Raw genomic sequence first — 18432 nt, 5'->3', positions numbered from 1 at the left:
CCCCTGAGGATAGGAATTATGTTTGCTATCTATATTACCCAAAGGAACCATGTAGTACTTTCCATACAGAAAATCTTAAAGGCACTCTTTAAAATAGTACTATTGATTCAGTATTCTTTGCTCTGTATAAATGTTGTTGCCTTGAAACACTAATAATGGATGACTGGGGAGAGAAATATGTCTGTGTTGATACAGAATACATCCTTATTGGTTAAAACAAAAGAAGAAACCTGGATTGAACCTATATAGAAACTTGCTCTTTTATCTAGTAAAGCAGCTTGGTAATGGGGCAGTACAGTACCACAGACAAAAAAAACTTGAAATCAAGAACCTAGATTCAAGTCTCAAATCGTCCATTAACCAGCTATGTGACTTTGGTCAAGACACTTCATTTCTCTGATCCTATTTCCTTATCTCTAAATGAACAGACTAGACTAAATAATATCTTTGCAGTTTTCCATGAGTCTATGCAAGCAAAGTCAAGGTAAAAAGTTACAAGGGATGTGTCTTCTTGGTACACACTGGCAACCCACTCCAGTACTCTTGCCTGGAAAATCCCATGGACGGAGGAGTCTGGTAGGCTGCAGTCCATGGGGTCGCTAAGAGTCGGACACAACTGAGCGACTTCACTTTCCCTTTTCCTTTTCATGCATTGGAGAAGGAAATGGCAACCCACTCTAGTGTTCTTGCCTGGAGAATCCCAGGGACGGGGGAGTCTGGTGGGCTGCTGTCTATGGGGTTGCACAGAGTCAGATAGGACTGAAGTGACTTAGCAGCAGCAGCAGCAGCAGCAGCAACTACTTGGTACTTCTAGTAACTACAATCTATTGCAATACAAACTATCGCATTACTGCATATAATGCAGTCTGGAAATGTAGCCAGGAATACAAAAGTGAATAAGACATAGTGCTGGACTTTGTAAAGCTCACAGGCTCACTGGGGAGACGACAGGATAGCTGCTAATACAGAGAGCTCTATCAGGTACTGTGGATCTGACAAGAGTGTGGATCTAACAAAGCTGCTATAGAGAATGTGAGCCTTTTTAAAACTGGTGAAAGCAAAAGTCGCTCATTTGTGTCCAACTTTTTGCAACCCCATGGACTGTATAGTCCATGGAATTCTCCAGGCCAACCGGAGTGGGTAGCCTTTCCCTTCTCCAGGGGATCTTCCTAACTCAGGGATCAAATTCAGGACTCCTGCATTGCACGCAGATTCTTTACCAGCTGAACCACAAGGGAAGCCCACGAATATTGGAGTGGGTTGCCTATTCCTTCTTTAGCAGATCTTCCCACCCCAGGAACTGAACCAGGGTCTCCTGCACTGTAGGTGGATTCTTTACCAACTGAGCTATAAGTGAAGCCCTGAGCTTTCCATTTTAAAATTGGATGGAATTCAAATTCTCATCTTGAAGAATGAGAAGGAGTTTAGTCTCTAATAAGGGTATAAAGCATTTCAGGCAAAGGAAATAGCCTAAGCAAAGGCAAGGAAGTATGAAATTAAATAAGATGGTAAATGTATAACAATTAGCACAATGTCTGCCATATGGTCAGTGCTCAACCAACAGTGGTTGTTGTTTTGATGGTGATGATAATAGTGCTTCTGAAAGTAAAGTACACAGGAAGCATGCGGATGGGACAAGTTCAGTTCAGTTCAGTTCCGTCGCTCAGTTGTGTCCAACTCTCTGCGACCCCATGAACCACAGCACGCCAGGCCTCCCTGTCCATCACTAACTCCTGGAGTTCACCCAAACCCATGTCCATTGAGTCGGTGATGCCATCCAACCATCTCATCCTCTGTCGTCCCCTTCTCCTCCTGCCCTCAATCTTTCCCAGCATCAGGGTCTTTTCAAATGAATCAGCTCTTCGCATCAGGTGGCCAAAGTATTGGAGTTTCAGCTTCAACATCAGTCCTTCCAATGAACACCCAGGACTGATCTTCTTTAGCCAAAGACTAAACTGGAAAGGTGGGCTTGCAAGTTAATGAAGTACCTTTTTGCATGCTTCATTAAGGAATCAGGACATTATCTTAAAAGAAGGGAGAAGCTATCAAGGATTTTAAGCAAGGAACCCATGCAAAGAGATCTGTGTTTGGAAGGATCATCTAGATCATGGTACTGGGGATGAACTGCTGGACGTGGCCCAGGACTAAGAGGACCAATGATATTGTGATCTATTAGAGTTTTTTCATATTAGGCACTTTCAAAAGGTTGAAAGTGAAGCATTTAGTATGTGATAACTATCTCTTCAGTATCATTATATGCCTGTGGTTGTGGGGTTAAAAAACAACTGAATACCAAGGGGGAACGGAGAGTGGGGATGAATTGGGAGATTGGGATATTGATACCTTTGATACTATGTATAAAATAGATAACTAATGAGAACCTACTGCATAGCTCAGGGAACTGGACTCATTGTGCTGCTGCTGCTGCTGCTAAGTCGTTTCAGTCATGTCTGACTCTGTGCGACCCCATAGGCGGCAGCCCACCAGGCTCCTCCGTCCCTGGGATTCTCCAGGCAAGAATACTGGAGTGGGTTGCCATTTCCTTCTCCAATGCATGCATGCATGCTAAGTCGTCTCAGTCGTGTCCGACTCTGTACAGCCCTATGGACAGCAGCCCACCAGGCTCCTCCATCCACAGGATTCTTCAGGCAAGAATACTGGAGTGGGCTGCCGTTTCCTTCTCCAAGACTCAATGCGCTTTGGTGACCTAATTGGAAAGGAAATCCAGAAAAGAGGGGATATGCGTATATGCGCAGCTGATTCACTTTGCTGTGCAGCAGAAACTAACACGAACTTGGAAAGCAACTATACTCCAATAAAAGGCAATTAAAGCAATAACTGCATAACCAACTAGCTAGGTTTTTCTGAAACATACATACCCTTGTGGCATTGGTAGAGGGTATCTTCAAGAGGCAAATCATAATTCTCAAACTGGAGTCTAAAGAACACTGTGAGCCAATACAAAAAAACAAAATCAGTACTCTTCTTAATACATCTTCTGCTTCATATATTTTCTCCAAGCAAATTTATGTTAGGAAACACATCTGAAATATATCTGCCTTCTTACAGGTTTCCATGTCATACATTAATGTTTGGGAAAAAAAAAAGAATTCTTAGCTTTAAAAAATTTAATTAAGCCATTCATTAAACAGTTAAACAATTAAATAATATTAACTGATATTAAATGTGCCCAGTTCTAAAGAAGTAATTTGTGAAAGGCCATGTTGAAATAAAAAACCTATTTAGATCAATTTAAAATCATTAGAGTTATTAATCCAAATAAAGAATGTTTAATCTGTCCTTTCTCTGATAGTAAAAGACATAACAAAAGCCTGGGGGAAAGCAGTAAAATTTCTACAAACGAAAACCATGCCTCACAAATCAAGTAGCATTGTATTTTGGCACAATTTCACATCAAAATGTACTTTTTAAATAATATGTTTTTGGATTGGGGGGAAATGTTACAGCAAGAATAAGCAATGATATTATTTAACATGGTTAATGATATCGCAACAGCAGGTCTCTGCAGTTGTGTAGAATATTAACCTCTTTAAGATAGTATAAACAAAGTCAGTGGTTCTTTAAGTGAGATGCGTGGACCAGCAGCATCTGTATTACCTGGAAACCAGTTGGAATGCAAACCCTCAGGTCACAACCCTACTGAACTGGAAGTTCTCAGAATAAGGCCCAGGAATTAGACTTTTAGCAAGTCGGTCAGGGACCCTGATACACACTGACGTTTGAAATCCACTTCTCTAAATTGATGAGAACAAACTATAGAAAGTCTCTCAATGGCTTAATCTTTTCCCCAGAAATTAAATATAAAACAGGATGGTCAGAGGAAGTGCCCAGATAGAATCCAGCAGAGTGAGTTTTTAGATAAATTCTGAAAGCCTTTCACAAGAACCTTCTAAGAAAACCACTGCTCTATTTAATCTTCTCAGTACCCATAGGCGTTGATGTGACATTTACATTACTTTAGACCAGGAGCTGAAAACCAGCTGCTCATCAGGTTCCCATCGTGACCTACGAAGGAAGTCAGGAAATATCCTGGAAAACGTGGGGAGATGAGCAACACGAGGAAGGCATTCTCAAATAATAACTGATCGGAACCCAGTAGCAGCTGATCCCGTTAGAAAGGATGTGCTTTCTAGTTCTCAAGAATCTCAATTCTCCTTCTCATCTCACTGCACTCTACTCGTTCACCTTGCAGTCAGGGTCCTTTTGGACAGGGCTGACTGCTATAAATTAGGCTTACAAATTTGCCATACCTGCCCCTCACCCCTTCTCTACTAGTGTGTGGCTCTTAAGCAATGAATGGCCCTGACCGGCTCTCTGGTCCTAGAGAGGATCCATGTGGTCTTGTTAAAATGCATGCACTTGTATTCCTAAGTGTATCTGTACAGTAGCTATAAACATATTTTGCCTGGATTTATTCAACTACTTCAGATTTCTGGATAGACAAGGATCAGAGAACATGAGAGATGCTAAAAATCTCAGTAATCCTGCTTTTCACAGTAATTTCAGACTCAGAAAGCAGAACACACCAAGCTAAGGGTCCCTGCATTATCATCCTTACAGACATTATTGAAGGTCATATTTTCCAAATCAGCCAATTAAGAAAAATGTATTATCAGAGATGGTTGGATTTAAAAAAAAAAAAAAAACATGTTACATATACGTAATACTCATTTCAGAAGCGGTGCTGCCAACATGTAACTTCACTTGGCAGATCAACAAGTGATTTAGTTTGTTGTGAGTTGAATATTTTCATTCTGTGATCTGGATAAACCACGAAAAGCTTGTGGAACCCATGAGGTTCAAAGACATAATAGTGGTCACCACAAGCCACCTCTTTTCTCCCTGCTATGGAGACCTGAATGCCTTCAAATCACTCTTGTCTGAGAATGACTCTAAGGGTCCACTAGTGGAGAGGACACTAGTCAGAGACTTGAGTTCTGATCTTTTCACTGCCTCTATCTCTCTGAATTCGCAGTTATCCGTCTGGAAAATGGGAGTATCAAACAGGATGGTGTTTATAGGTCTCTTCCAGTTTTATACGATTCTGTGTTTGCACTGAATGGGCTCATGTTGAAAATGTTCCTTAGGCTACCAGATTTCCAGCTAGATAATTGTATGGTATTCTTGGAGGGTGGCATGGCCCTGGGTAGGGAGTGAGGGTGGGGATGAGGGTAAAGCCGTCAGACAGAAATATCATCTTGGTCTTGCAAGAACTTTATTCACAAACACAAAATTTTAGATAATTCTCTAAAATTGAAGCTTGACATTATATGTCTGGTCTCCTTTCAGATGAAACTATTTACTTACAAATTTATTTAATATCCATTTGAGAACGTTTTCTAGATAAACACAATCTACTAATGTCTTCCTGAACTTTTTATTTTTTCATCAACTGGAAACATGAAATCACTAAGTCAGAATGACTGAATATTACTGTCAATTCTGCAACATTTGGAGAGAAAATCTCAATAACACTTTCTACCCTGTGGCTAACAAAGATTCCTTCTAGCCCTTTACAAAACATTAAATCTGCCTAGACCAGGTGGCCTGCAAACAGTAAGGAAGTGATTTGAAATGAAATCCGGGGTTCAGCTTACCTTCAGAGGTAAAACACAAGGCAGCTTGGCAAAAAATGTCTGAAACTGATTGCTGATCGTGGTCCAGAGGCTACTGGGAGCATCCATGGGCAGAGCTTCCATGAAGGTGGCAATGTTTTCCAAACAGCGTATCATAGCACCCCCTGCTGGTAAATTCTTTTTGTTATTTAGACCCTAAAAACACAAAAGCATAGGCAATCAACTGCTGAAATGGTGTGGGAATTCAGACAGCTGTTTGGGGAAGATCAGTTTTTTAAAAATCATATACTCACGTTAAAAACATGTGTTGTGTGTAAGCTTTGTACCTGGCAGGAGTACAGAGAAAAATGGACTAATCTACAGAAACTTGGTGGGTAGGGGGAATTGTGATTTTGACTCAGTGAGGAAAGGTGAAACATGAGCAGGAAACTGGAAATATCTTCCCAGGACGTACAATTGGTGTGGTCGGGTGTTCAGAAGACAGAGTGAATGATGCTTGCTAGTATCTCTACCAGCAGTAATTCACACACACACAAACTCTCCATGGCTGTTTCTCTTACTCCAAATTTGAGTTTCAGGAAACTTACCCATTCTCTTAAAAAACTTCCCTGGTGGCTCAGACAGTAAAGAATCTGCCTGCAATGCAGGAGACCCAGATTCAATTCCAGGGCTGGGAAAATCCCCTGGAGAAGGGAATGGCAACCCACTCCAGTATCCTTGCCTGGAAAGTTCCCAGGACAGAGGAGCTTGGACAGTATAGTCCATGGGGTCACAAAGAGTCGGACATGACTGAGTGATTAACACACACATTATAGGAACAGCAAAGTCCCCAAGGCAAGCTGCCAACCATCCAAGTTAACTAAAAGAGTTAGTAAGTGGAGGAAGAGAGACAGACTCCAAGTTACGTGATACAATGAATAAGCTGTGGAGGTGAGAACTGACTTCAAGTCTTGAGATACAGAAAATAGGCAGACTTTGAACCCAGATCCTGAGACAAACAAAGCTGTGAAGCTGAAATTTGAATCTAAAGTCACATAATGTAGTGCACATGGCTTTATCCACCACAAATTTTGAAAGCTGAAAGTGAGTGCTCAGAGGCTGGCATCCACCCCTTAGTGGAGGGGTCCAGAAGCTTTAAGTACATCCACACTAAACAGCGGTGTCCAACTGACTTTCTATACATTGGTCATTTTTATCTTGTAAGCTTTTACATATTAAATTATTCTGCATCTAATTTAACATTTAAATTTTTAATATTTAAATTAAATGACTTTGAATTTCTTTCTCAGAAGCGATTTCAACAAGGGCTTAGAGTGTCGACAAACCTACCTCCAAGAGCTGGCTGAGAGCAGCAATAGAGCTCAGCTCGTTGAAGTCCATCAGAGATGTGGCCAAGGTCCGTAAAAAAGTCCCATCTGGAAAGTCAATGGTCAGATTTAGCAGTGTTCACGTTTCAGCAACTAGCAATGTCTGTAGTGTCAGCCTCCCCGGTGGATGAATTACCTTTGATGGTGCTCTGGAACAGCTGTGGGAAGATGCCATTGGGAGCCAGCTGATGGAAGATACAACGCAGGAACTGCTTGGCCACCCCAGCTGCATTGCCGGGGACCATCATGCTGGGGTTGAGCACGGAGAGAAAAGAACAAGGAATCTTGGAGCATCGAGCATGAGTTCAGATACTTATTTACTTATTTATTTACATGCACAACCAGCCTCTTACGGAATAACTCACTGTCACTTGCATTAATGAGATGAAATATTTTAGTCACATGGAATCGCTATTAACAAAACGATTTCTTTTAGAAAGAGGGAACCAGGTAATGCCAGAGTTGGTCTCAGACTAATTCCAGCCACCCCACTGTGCAGATGCGGGTTCCCAGGTCCAGAGAGAAAAGGTGACCTGCAAAGACCCTGATGCTGGAAAAGATGGAAGGCAAAAGGAGAAGGGGGTGGCAGAGGATGAGATGGTTAGCTAGCATCACTGACTCGGTGGACACCAATTTGAGCAAACTCCAGGAGACAGTGGAGGACAGAGGAGCCTGGAGTCCATGGGGTCACAAAGAATTGGACATGACTTGGTGGCTGAACAACAACAACAAAGGTTACAAGTCCAGAGGGTGGCAGAGTCAGGACTAGAATTCACGATGAGGATTATCAGTAAGATTCTCCCATAAAGTGGCGTTGGCTATGAGAGTGAGCACCTCCAAGGAAGAATGCAGGGAGAGAGATGTTCATTCCTATTGGAAGAGCAGACACATTTTCTTGGAGCCTCTGAACTGATACTTGTAAAAAGGTATCTTTTGATATATCCAGTTTTCCCCTTTACCCTCTGCACCACCTCTGCATGTCAAAACAGGGAGCCAAGAGATGATTATGCACCCTTTTCCTTTAGACCAAAGTATCAGAAAAGGGACTTCCCTGAAAGTCCAGGAGTTAAGACTCTGCTCTTCCACCGCAGGGAGCACGGATTTAACCCCTGGCCAGGGAACTATGATTTCACATGCTGCATATGTTAATTCCTCGGTCATGTCCAACTCTTTGCGATCCCATGGGCTGTAGTCCACCAGGTTCCTCCATCCATAGGATTCTCTAGGCAAAAATACTGGATTGGGTAGCCATTTCTTTCTCCAAGGGATCTTCCTGACCCAAGAATCGAACCCGTCTCCTGCATTACAGGCAGATTCTTTACTATCTGACCCACTGGGGAAGCCCCACATGCTGTATGGTGTGACCAAAAATAAATAAATAAATGAGATTAAAACATTAAAAATCTCACAAAGTATCAGAAAGGACATTCCCAGAGGTGATTCTGGCTGAGTGGCTGAAAGGAAGAAAGAGGAAATCAAAGAGCCCAGACAGATAACTCATAAAAAGTCCCTCTTACTTAAATTGTTCTTTCTGCCTGTCTACCCTGATATGCTGGTTCAAACTTGTAGGTCAGAAACATTCTTCAGGAAGAAATGACACCAAGTTTTCACAAACTCTTTCAAAAATTAGAGAAAGGAACGCTTCCCAGTTTATTTTATGAGGCTAGCAAAGCCCTAAAGCTAAAATCACATAAAGCATTACAAACAAAACAAAATAAAACAGAACAAAAACCAAGAAGGAACATAAAAGAAATAAAAAGAAAAAGGACAAACCAATAGTCTTCATGGACATTAAATCCAACTGTACATGCATAAGAAGAACGATTGACCATGACCAAATAATTTACCCCAAGAATGTAAGAATGACTTGATATTCAAAACTCAGTTAATGGAATTTAATATCTTAAAGAAAAAAGTGCAAAACACATACCATTATTTAAGTGCCTTTGGTAAAATTAAACATGAATTTATGATAAAAAAATTATCAGAAAAAAAAATAGAAATAACTAGAAATAGGAGGAATCATCCTGTCTGGATAAGGGCACTTATGAAAACCTATAGTAAACATAATTAATTGTGAGATAACAAATGTTTTTCTTGTCAGATTAGGAACAAGGCAAGGATGCTCAATCACATCTTTATTATTGTACTGGAGGTCCTAGTCATTGCAATAGGATAACAAAAAAAGGTATAAAAAATCAGAAAGGGGTAAAACTGTCACTATTTACAGATGACGTGATTTTTTACATACAAGTATGTTTACATTTCAAGGAATCTAAAAAGCAGCTATTACAACTAAGTGAATTTAGTTTATTACAGTACAGTGTTTTAAAAAATAGTATATTTGTATATCAGCAGCAGAAAGTAAGAAAATAAAAAAATTTTTTAATTCTGTTTACACTGGCTTTAAAAAAACAATATTCCTGGTAGTAAATTTAACAGAAGTTATGCAAGATCTCTACAGTGAAAGCCACAAAACACTGCTGACAGAAACAAAGACTAAATGAAATGAAAGTATACATTATGTTTATGAATTAAAAGACAATATTTTTACAGGGTCATTTATCCTCAGATTGACTTATAGTTTGAAGACAGCCCTAGCAGGCTTTTTCTCCCCAGATTGAAAAGCTTATTCTAAAATTTATATGGAAACATATAGAATCTAGAATATCCAAACTAATCCTCTTGAAAAGGATGACCAAAGTTGGAAGATTCACACCATCTGACTTCACGACTTACTCTACAGCTACCGTAACCAGCACAGCGTGGTGACGGCGTAATGTACGGATCAGTGAGAAAGACCAAGAACCTGGAAATTTTGCTGTTGTTCAGTCGCTGAGTCATGTCCAGCTCTTTGCAACCCCATGGACTATAGCTTGCCACGTTCCTCTGTCCATGGGATTCTCTGGGCAAGAATACTGGAGTGGGGTTGCCATTTCCTGTTTCAGGGAATCTTCCCAACCCAGGGATCAAAAATGCGTCCCCTGAACAGCCTGCATTGGCAGGAGAATTCTTTACCACTGAGCTACCTGGGAAGCCCCTGGGTTATGTGGGTGTATGCAAGTGCTGCTTCCTCCACCAGGAACATTCTTTCGATAAACTGCTGTGTGGAGCACTCTCCTACTATCTTATGTTTTGTTTAAATATCATTTGCTCAGAAAAGCTACTATATCTAAAATACCACCTCCACCCCTCTCTATCTCCTGGGCTTTCTTGTTTATTTTTCATAGAATTTAGTACTAAATGATATTAGATTATCAGGGTTTTTTTTTTTGTTAATTAGCTCATTGTCTGCCTCCTCAACTAGAATCTAAGTTTAACGAGAGCCAGGATTTGCTCTTTTGTTCACTAGGGCAACCTCAGTTGCTAGCAGTCACTCCATAAATAGTTGCTGAATAGGTAGCACTCTGGCTTGGAAAATCCCATGGATGGAGGAGCCTGTTAGGCTGCAGTCCATGGGGTCGCTAAGAGTCGGACATGACTGAGCGACTTCACTTTCACTTTTCCCTTTCATGCATTGGAGAAGGAAATGTCAGCCCACTCCAGTGTTCTTGCCTGGAGAATCCCAGGGACGGGGGAGCCTGGTGGTCTGCCGTCTATGGGGTTGCACAGAGTCGGACACGACTGAAGTGACTTAGCATAGCATAGGTAGCACTAATGGTAAAGAATTTGGGCTCTCCTGGTAGCTCAGCTGGTAAAGAATCCACCTGCAATGCAGGAGACACCAGTTTGATCCCTGGGTCAGGAAGATCTGCTGGAGAAGGGATAGGCTACCGACTCCAGTATTCTGGCCTGAAGAATTCCATGGACTGTATGGTCCATGGAGTTGCAAAGAGCTGGACATGACTGAGCAACTTTTACTTTCACTTTCACTTCACTTTTAGTGGTGAAGAACCTGCCTGCCAATTCAGGAGACGTGATATCAAGGGAGCAGGTTTGATCCCTGGGTGGGAAGATCCCCTGGAGGAGGGCATGGCAACTTACTCCAGTATTCTCGCCTGGAGAATCCCATGGACACAGGAGCCTGGTGGGCTACCTTATGGATATAGGGTTGCAAAGCGTTGGACACACATGACTGAAGCAACTTAGCATGCACGTACACAGGCACATACAAGTCTTAATATTCTTTCTGTTCATAGCATTTAGCAGCTTACAATCATAAACTCATGCAAATATTTAATTCATGTTTGCCTCCCAGACAGACTTTAAGCCCCTCAAAGGCAGGAACCATGTCAGTTTTGCCCCCGGTAGAAACCTAAGTATCTAGCATGCTGCCTGATTGGAGTGGACTTAAAAGTATTTATTGACTAAAATGAGTGAATAAATGAAGGTGTGAATGCAAAATGAATGTGTGCTCTCTGGAGTTGCAACCGAATGTAACAATATTCATCTCATGGTAATCACACTTGTGTTTTAGAAATGGATGAACAGGCACAAGGGACAAAAAGAAAGTGAGCTTTGACTCACTGAAGGAGCTTACCTTTCTGCTTGATTAGAAAAAGTCATGCTGGAGGCCAATCTAGGGAATAAAGTAAACAGAGTCACATGAGTGCCATGCTTTCATGATGAAATGCAAGAGTACTGTATGCCCCACTGCAGCTCCCATTTAGATGGGAGGCATGTAAAACCATTGACAATTCCCTTGAGCAGGGACAGAAGACCCATTCAGGGGTCAGTCTTACTGCCAGTAAACAGCTTAAACAGCTTACTCCAGTTTCTGAACTCTGCTTTCTACATCAAATCAGATATTTCTGTGGTGAGGCATACAGTCGAGTTAGTTGACTATCACCCAGCCAATCTACAAGCATGTCCTTTGCAACCAAATCTAACAGATGTCAGAACAGTATTTGACCTAGTCCACCCCTATATTGAAAGTGAAAGTTGCTCAGTCGTGTCCCACTCTTTGGGACCCCATGGATTATACAGTCCATGGAATTCTCCAGGCCAGAATACTAGAGTGGGTAGCCTTTCCCTTCCTCAGGAGATCTTCCCAACTCAGGGATTGAACCCAGGTCTCCCACATTGCAGGCAAATTCTTTACCTGCTGATCCACAAGGCAAGCACAAGAATACTGGAGTGGGTACCTATCCTTTCGGCAGTGGATCTTCCCAACCCATGAATCGAACTGGGGTCTCCTGCATTGCAGGGGGACTCTTTACCAAATGAGCTATGACAGAAGCCCTATCCCCATTTTAACTCGACTCAAAATTCATTTCTTTGTATAACTGATTCACTTGGCTGTACAGCAGAAACTAACTCAACATTGTAAAGCAACTATTCTCGAAGAAAAATTAATTGAAACAATTCATTGCTTTGTATACAACTTCTGAAACCTAATCACAAATAAGCCACAAACTGTAAAAACCTCTAGAAGATAGTAAAATGTGTAATAAAGGAATTTGTCAGCTAACTGTTAAGTTGAAATGACATCTTGGGAAGAGAAATTTTTTAGGTTAAGTAATCAATAAGCTAAGTTGCTTCAATTGTGTCCGACTCTTTGTGACCCTACAGACTATAGCCTGCCTCTGTCCGTGGGATTCTCCAGGCAAGAATACTGGAGTGGGTGGTCATGCCCTCCACCAGGGGATCTTCCCCACCCAGGGATCAAACCTGAGTCTTATATGTCTCCTGTATTAGCAGATGGGTTCTTTACCACTAGCACCACCTGCTGCTGCTGCTGCTAAGTCGCTTCAGTCGTGTCCAACTCTGTGCGACCCCAGAGACGGCAGCCTACCAGGCTCCCTGGTCCCTGGGATTCCCCAGGCAAGAACACTGGAGTGGGCTGACATTTCCTTCTCCAATGCATGAAAGTGAAAAGTGAAAGTGAAGTCGCTCAGTCATGTCCGACTCCTAGAGACCCCATGGACTGCAGCCCACCAGGCTCCTCCATCCATGGGATTTGCCAGGCAAGAGTACTGGAGTGGGTTGCCATTGCCTTCTCCTGGGAAGTCCCAATTATATGGTTCCATATAAATGGAAATACTCTAGATGTATAGAAAGAAAAAGAGTGTACTAAATTGATGGGTTTAGTAAAACATGTCTTGATCAGTAAGATATTGAAGAAACAAACATGGATAATGCTAAAATTTTATTTATTTAACACCGTAACAGCGAATCGAATTCAGACTGCATTTGGAAAGGAACAGAGGGTCCAGCACCAGTAACACCAGACACCATTCCCAGTTGGCTCTTTCACACTAATGACACTACAGTGAGTAGGTAAGCACTGGCAAATGAAATAAATAGTAAAGAAGGGTGCAGTCAACGTGATCTTGAAGGCTGCATCTAGAAAAAGGGGTGAGTAGATTAAGAGGGATCTAAGTAGAGAGCAAAAAAATGAAATCATATAGAAAGTCTTGTGTGATAAAATGGATGTGCCAATACAATATTGTAAAGTTTAAAAATAAAATAAAATTTAAAAAAATAAAATAAAATGGATGTGCTGAATATACACACTCTTAGAACATGCTGGAAATAGTTCCTGTGGGACTAAAATAAATAAATTAAGTGTTCATAAGCCCACATTACCTCATTCGGAATTGAGGCATGCTAGTCTGATGCGGAGAAGGCAATGGCACCCCACTCCAGTACTCTTGCCTGGAAAATCCCATGGACAGAGGAGCTCCGGTAGGCTGCAGTCCATGGGGTCGCTAAGAGTCGGACATGACTGAGCGACTTCAGTTTCACTTTTCAGTTTCATGCATTGAAGAAGGAAATGGCAACCCACTCCAGTGTTCTTGCCTGGAGAACCCCAGGGACGGGGGAGCCTTGTGGGCTGCCGTCTCTGGGGTCGCACAGTCGGACACGACTGAAGTGACTTAGCAGCAGCAGCAGCAGTCTGATGCTGGGAGGGATTGGGGGCAGGAGGAGAAGGGGACGACAGAGGATAAGATGGCTGGATGTCATCACTGACTCAAGGATGTGAGTCTGAGTGAACTCCGGGAGTTGGTGATGGACAGGGAGGCCTGGCGTGCTGCGATTCATGGGGTCGCAAAGAGTCGGACACGACTGAGCTACTGAACTGAACTGACCTGAGGAAACCCTAAACCAGGTGACTACTCAATCTGCTTTATCAGTAGTTCTAGCTGCTAAGAATCATGGCAGCTTGCTTTAACGCTCTCTCTGTCTCTTGCTTGTCTGTCTAAAGGAGGTAGAGATTTAAGATTTACTTTTTTTGTTTTGGCTTGGGGTGTTTTTGGCCGTGCCCTGAAGCATGTGGGACCTTAGTTCCCCAAACAGTGATGGAAGACATGCCCCTTGCAGTGAAGTGCATGATTAACCACTGGACCACCATTTGTACACTTAAGTATCTAAAAATATATCTGCACTGTTTTCTTTTCTTCAAAGTTTGTGTGTTTCTATCGTAACAGTTGGCAATGCTTGAACACAGTTTATTCTCTCTTATGTTAAAACAAACAAAAACAAAATAAAAACCCCTCTATGTATCTATTATAATAACAGATCATCTATTTCAAGGAGATAGTAGAAGACCAGAGCAATAATTCTGTCTGTTCTAAAACTGAAAAGTATTAATAATAGGAATTATGCATTTGCATTAATAAAAACTTCCAATTTCACAAGTCTTACTCATCATAGCTGGTATACCATATATTCCCTGTTTATTATGATTAGGTTAAAATCAAGGGCTTAAATGAAATAATTCATCTTTTCTTATCTCTCTGTGTTCATCACTTACTTTACGCATTGGCTATTTCTAAGTATTAGAGGTGGAATAGTTACACCATCTCTGATTATATACTCTTAAGGTATTCCCTGGTAGCTTAGCTAGTGAAGAATCCACTGCAATGCAGGAGACCCTGGTTTGATTCCTGGGTAGGGAAGATCCCCTGGAGAAAGGATAGGCTACCCACTCAAGTATTCTTGGGCTTCCCTGGTGGCTCATGGTTCAGTTCCTGAGCTGGAAAGATCCCCTGGAGGGCATGGCAGGAGGAGGGCATGGCAACCCACTCCACTATTCCTGCCTAGAGAATCCCCATGGCAGAGGACCCTAGTGGGTTACAGTCCATGGGGTTGCAAAAAGTTGGACATAACTGAGTGACTAAGCACAGCACAAAATATACACCTTTAAGGGGATTTTAATGCTTCCCTGTTTGTCTTTAACTTGAAATCATCTTTCTTTTTTCATTAAAAAGATTAAATTTTAGCTCCATTAATATTTATTCTCTTTCCTCCATCAAATACCAGGAATTTGAGGCTTCCCTTGTGGTCCAGTAGTTGAGAGTCTGTCTTGCAATGCAGGAGACATGGGTTCGATTCCTGGTCTTGGAATATAACCACCTGCCGTGGGGCAACTCCACCCATGTCCCACAACTACTGAGCCTCTGCCCTAGAGTCTGTGCTGTGCAACCAGAGAAGCCACCACGATGAGAAGCCCTCAAGCTGCAGCCAAAGAAAGCCCACGTGCAGCAACAAAGACCCAGACATTTTTAAAAGCTTTTATTTAAAAAAATACCAGGAATCTGTAGAATCCAGTTTTTTCTCCAACCTCCTTCATAGAGACTTTTCCCTAAGAAATCATTTCCATCCTGAACTCCCATAGCACTCAGCTCACACACTCAGCACAGCTCTTAATGATCTTCCATCTTTTATGGCTACTCAGTTTTGCCACACATCACGGTCCTCTTCAACAACTAAGCCACAAAGCGCTTAAAGGCAAGAGTTAGGTGGGTGTGATGCCTGCAGCCTAGAGACCTAGCTCTCTGCTAGCACAGGCTGCACACAATATTCATTTGTTGCTGTTTAGTCACTAAGTCATGTCTGACTCCTGTTGACCCCATGAACTATAGCCCAAAAGGCTTTTCTGTCCATGGGATTTTCCAGGCAAGAATACTGGAGTGGGTGACCATTTCCTTTTCCAGAGGATCTTCCAACCCAGGGATTGAACCCATGATTCCTACCACATCTCCTGCATTGCAGACAAGTGTTTTTACTGCTCAACTACCAAGGAAGCCCCAGTACATTCACGTGGAATCTAATGCAGTCCTCTCCTGTACGTTGTGTATGCTAGAACTACAATTTGTTACTGAGTTTGAACTCTACTTCTATGAAATATAGCACTTTTCTTCTAATGTCCTATGTACTAAATGGAATTTTCTTTATATGAAAATTCTCTGAGCAGCTAAGTTTTAATCAGTCAGGCTGAAGGCTGTATTCCCCAAATGTGTGCCTCCTTTCTTTTTCCGAATCAGAAGTATAAAACTGCTGTACTTCCATTTATCCCTTCATATGACAGTGCCCCAAGTTGCATAATGAAGTGAGCCACCCCCAGATTACAAAGTGCCTGGAGAACCCATCTTAAAACAGACAAAGAGGGGTAATAATATCTAAAAGTTACAAAGTGTTTAGTGTGAGGAATTCACAGTTGTGGGTGCTGGGACACACACTGGCTCACATAGTAACAGGGAACAAGGAAGCAGCAGGGGCTTCTCAGTGCAGTTTCCTCTGGCTCCACTCTGATACTGTCACTTGTGACCCTGCATGGCTGTAGAATTCAACCAAAAATTTGCTCCCTTCGGTTTGTGAAATTAGTCTGGGTTGATCCCACAGATATTAAGCATCTGTAAGGTTTCACCTTGAACTGACAAGGTTAATAGACTAAGGCTCCTTTCTACCAATCAAAACAGAAGCTGACACTCACCTTCCCACAGACTGCATGATGTCCAGCAACAAGGGGGCTGCCAAGTCTGGGCTTAAGTGGATGAACGTGGAGAGGACCACAATGGCCAGCCCCAGGGTTTCCTCATCGTACTCTTCAAGAATGGCCCCACAGTCATGGCATCTGCAAAGAAAACGGAGGAATGCTTTCCGTGAGAGCTGACAATGGTTTCAAGATATAAGCGCATATAGCCTTTTTTTTTTTTTTTGGTGAGAGTCGGAAAAATCCCCAAAAGGAGGTCAGTGGTCCCTTTTTAATAATAAATAGGACACTCGAACACTAGTCTCACCTTAGACAAAGAAGTAGCACACACAGAAGAGACCGTGAAGTTTCCTCTGATCACTGAAAATGGTCTTTCAACTCATAGCTATCTGGTCTATACAAGTATTATTGACCCCTTTTACAAGAAGTACCAAATGGACTAATAATTTGAGGTTTCTGGTTGAGGGATTTTATGTATTTGAAATTATTTCCAGGGATAATCAATAAACAGATTTTTTTTCATTGGTTGAAATTAAAAGTGAAAAATGTCTAGACACAAATGGAAGCCTTCCTAAACTTTCAGATCTAAAAATGTCCTATTTGTGAGAGAAAGAATAGTCAACAGAACCCTATAGAAAACCTCACTCAGATCAGTTTTATGAACTCACCACCTACTGAGTATAGTCCATAAAAACACAATGGCCCTTGCTCTTAAGGAACTTCCAACTTGTTGCTCTTCACAGTATCTAAGGTAGGTTCAGTTAATTTCATCTCAATGAAAGCAGAGCTGTTTTTTTCAGCTGCGGCCGGGCAGCTTTATAAAGTGAAGGGAAGTCTACTAGGAAAAGCAAAGGGAGCAGAACTACGATTGCTACTGTGACTTTCTATCTGAAAACTTTCTAAAATATGTGTGTGTGCGTGAATGTGTGTGTGTGCGCATGAATGTGTGTGTGTGCGCATGAATGTGTGTGTGTGCGCATGAATGTGTGTGTAAATATATATATATATATGTCATTCCTTACAAATTGACTTTTTTAAAATACAAAGTTCACTTTTGTAACTAAAAAATAGATATCAGATTGGCCCAAAAGTTTGTTCGCGTTTTTCCATAAGCTATTATGGAACCCAGTGAATCGAGTTCCCCCCAAAAAGGCAACCAGGAAAACAATTAGAAAAGATTGAGACTTGGAGGAGGACACAAAAAGGAGGAAATTATACCAAAGAAGCAGCTAAGAAGAGCCCTCCACAACCAAGTAGGTGCTCCCCATGTGGACATTCTAAGGCAGCTGTTCGAGATAGGCCCTTCCCTTCTACAGTAATGATAGCCAGCTATGATCAGCTGCAAGGATCCTCACGCCACCTCCTCCAACCTTACCTTCCTCCCTTTTTATCACAAACTTACTCAATTTGTCACTTGGCTCACCTTTACCAGGAAGCCTCCTCAGCCCAAGAGAGATCTCTCCAAGCTTGAAATCCTACACGTCTTATTCTTTATCATACTTACTGAACAACATTTATGTGCCAGGCAATGTACAGAGAGTTCAGACTACAAAATACAGAGGAAGGAGTCCAAGTTGCTATGGAACTCACAATCTATTACAAAACGTGTGTACAAACAACTAAACAATTAAAATACAGCGTGCCAAGTGGTAGAATAGAGAGATGTATCAAATACTATGGAAACCCTGAGAATTGCATGATGCATTTTGCCTTGTGAAATTAGAGAAACTTTGCCTTAAGCTGGATTTTGATATATGAGCAGGAGTTCACCAGGCAGAGAAAGTACAGAGAGAAGGGCACCTATGAATTT

At 41.8% G+C, this 18432-nt stretch overlaps 1 protein-coding gene across 1 annotated transcript in view; it reads right to left on the bottom strand.

The window, feature by feature from the left end:
* The window catches only part of UNC79 (unc-79 homolog, NALCN channel complex subunit), a 280737-nt gene that overhangs the window by 46577 nt on the left and 215728 nt on the right, over positions 1-18432 (bottom strand). Inside the window, exons 37-42 of the mRNA XM_055555941.1 lie at positions 16623-16763; positions 11445-11483; positions 7101-7213; positions 6927-7012; positions 5619-5792; positions 2880-2948 (exon numbers count right to left, since the gene is read on the bottom strand). Of these exons, the coding sequence (XP_055411916.1) occupies positions 2880-2948; positions 5619-5792; positions 6927-7012; positions 7101-7213; positions 11445-11483; positions 16623-16763 (622 nt within the window). The remainder of the gene's footprint in view (positions 1-2879; positions 2949-5618; positions 5793-6926; positions 7013-7100; positions 7214-11444; positions 11484-16622; positions 16764-18432) is intronic.

Source organism: Bubalus kerabau, chromosome 19 (assembly GCF_029407905.1).
Source record: "Bubalus kerabau isolate K-KA32 ecotype Philippines breed swamp buffalo chromosome 19, PCC_UOA_SB_1v2, whole genome shotgun sequence".
In the NCBI taxonomy this organism is placed as follows: Eukaryota; Metazoa; Chordata; class Mammalia; order Artiodactyla; family Bovidae; genus Bubalus; species Bubalus kerabau.
This window is presented reverse-complemented; position numbering and strand designations above follow the sequence as displayed.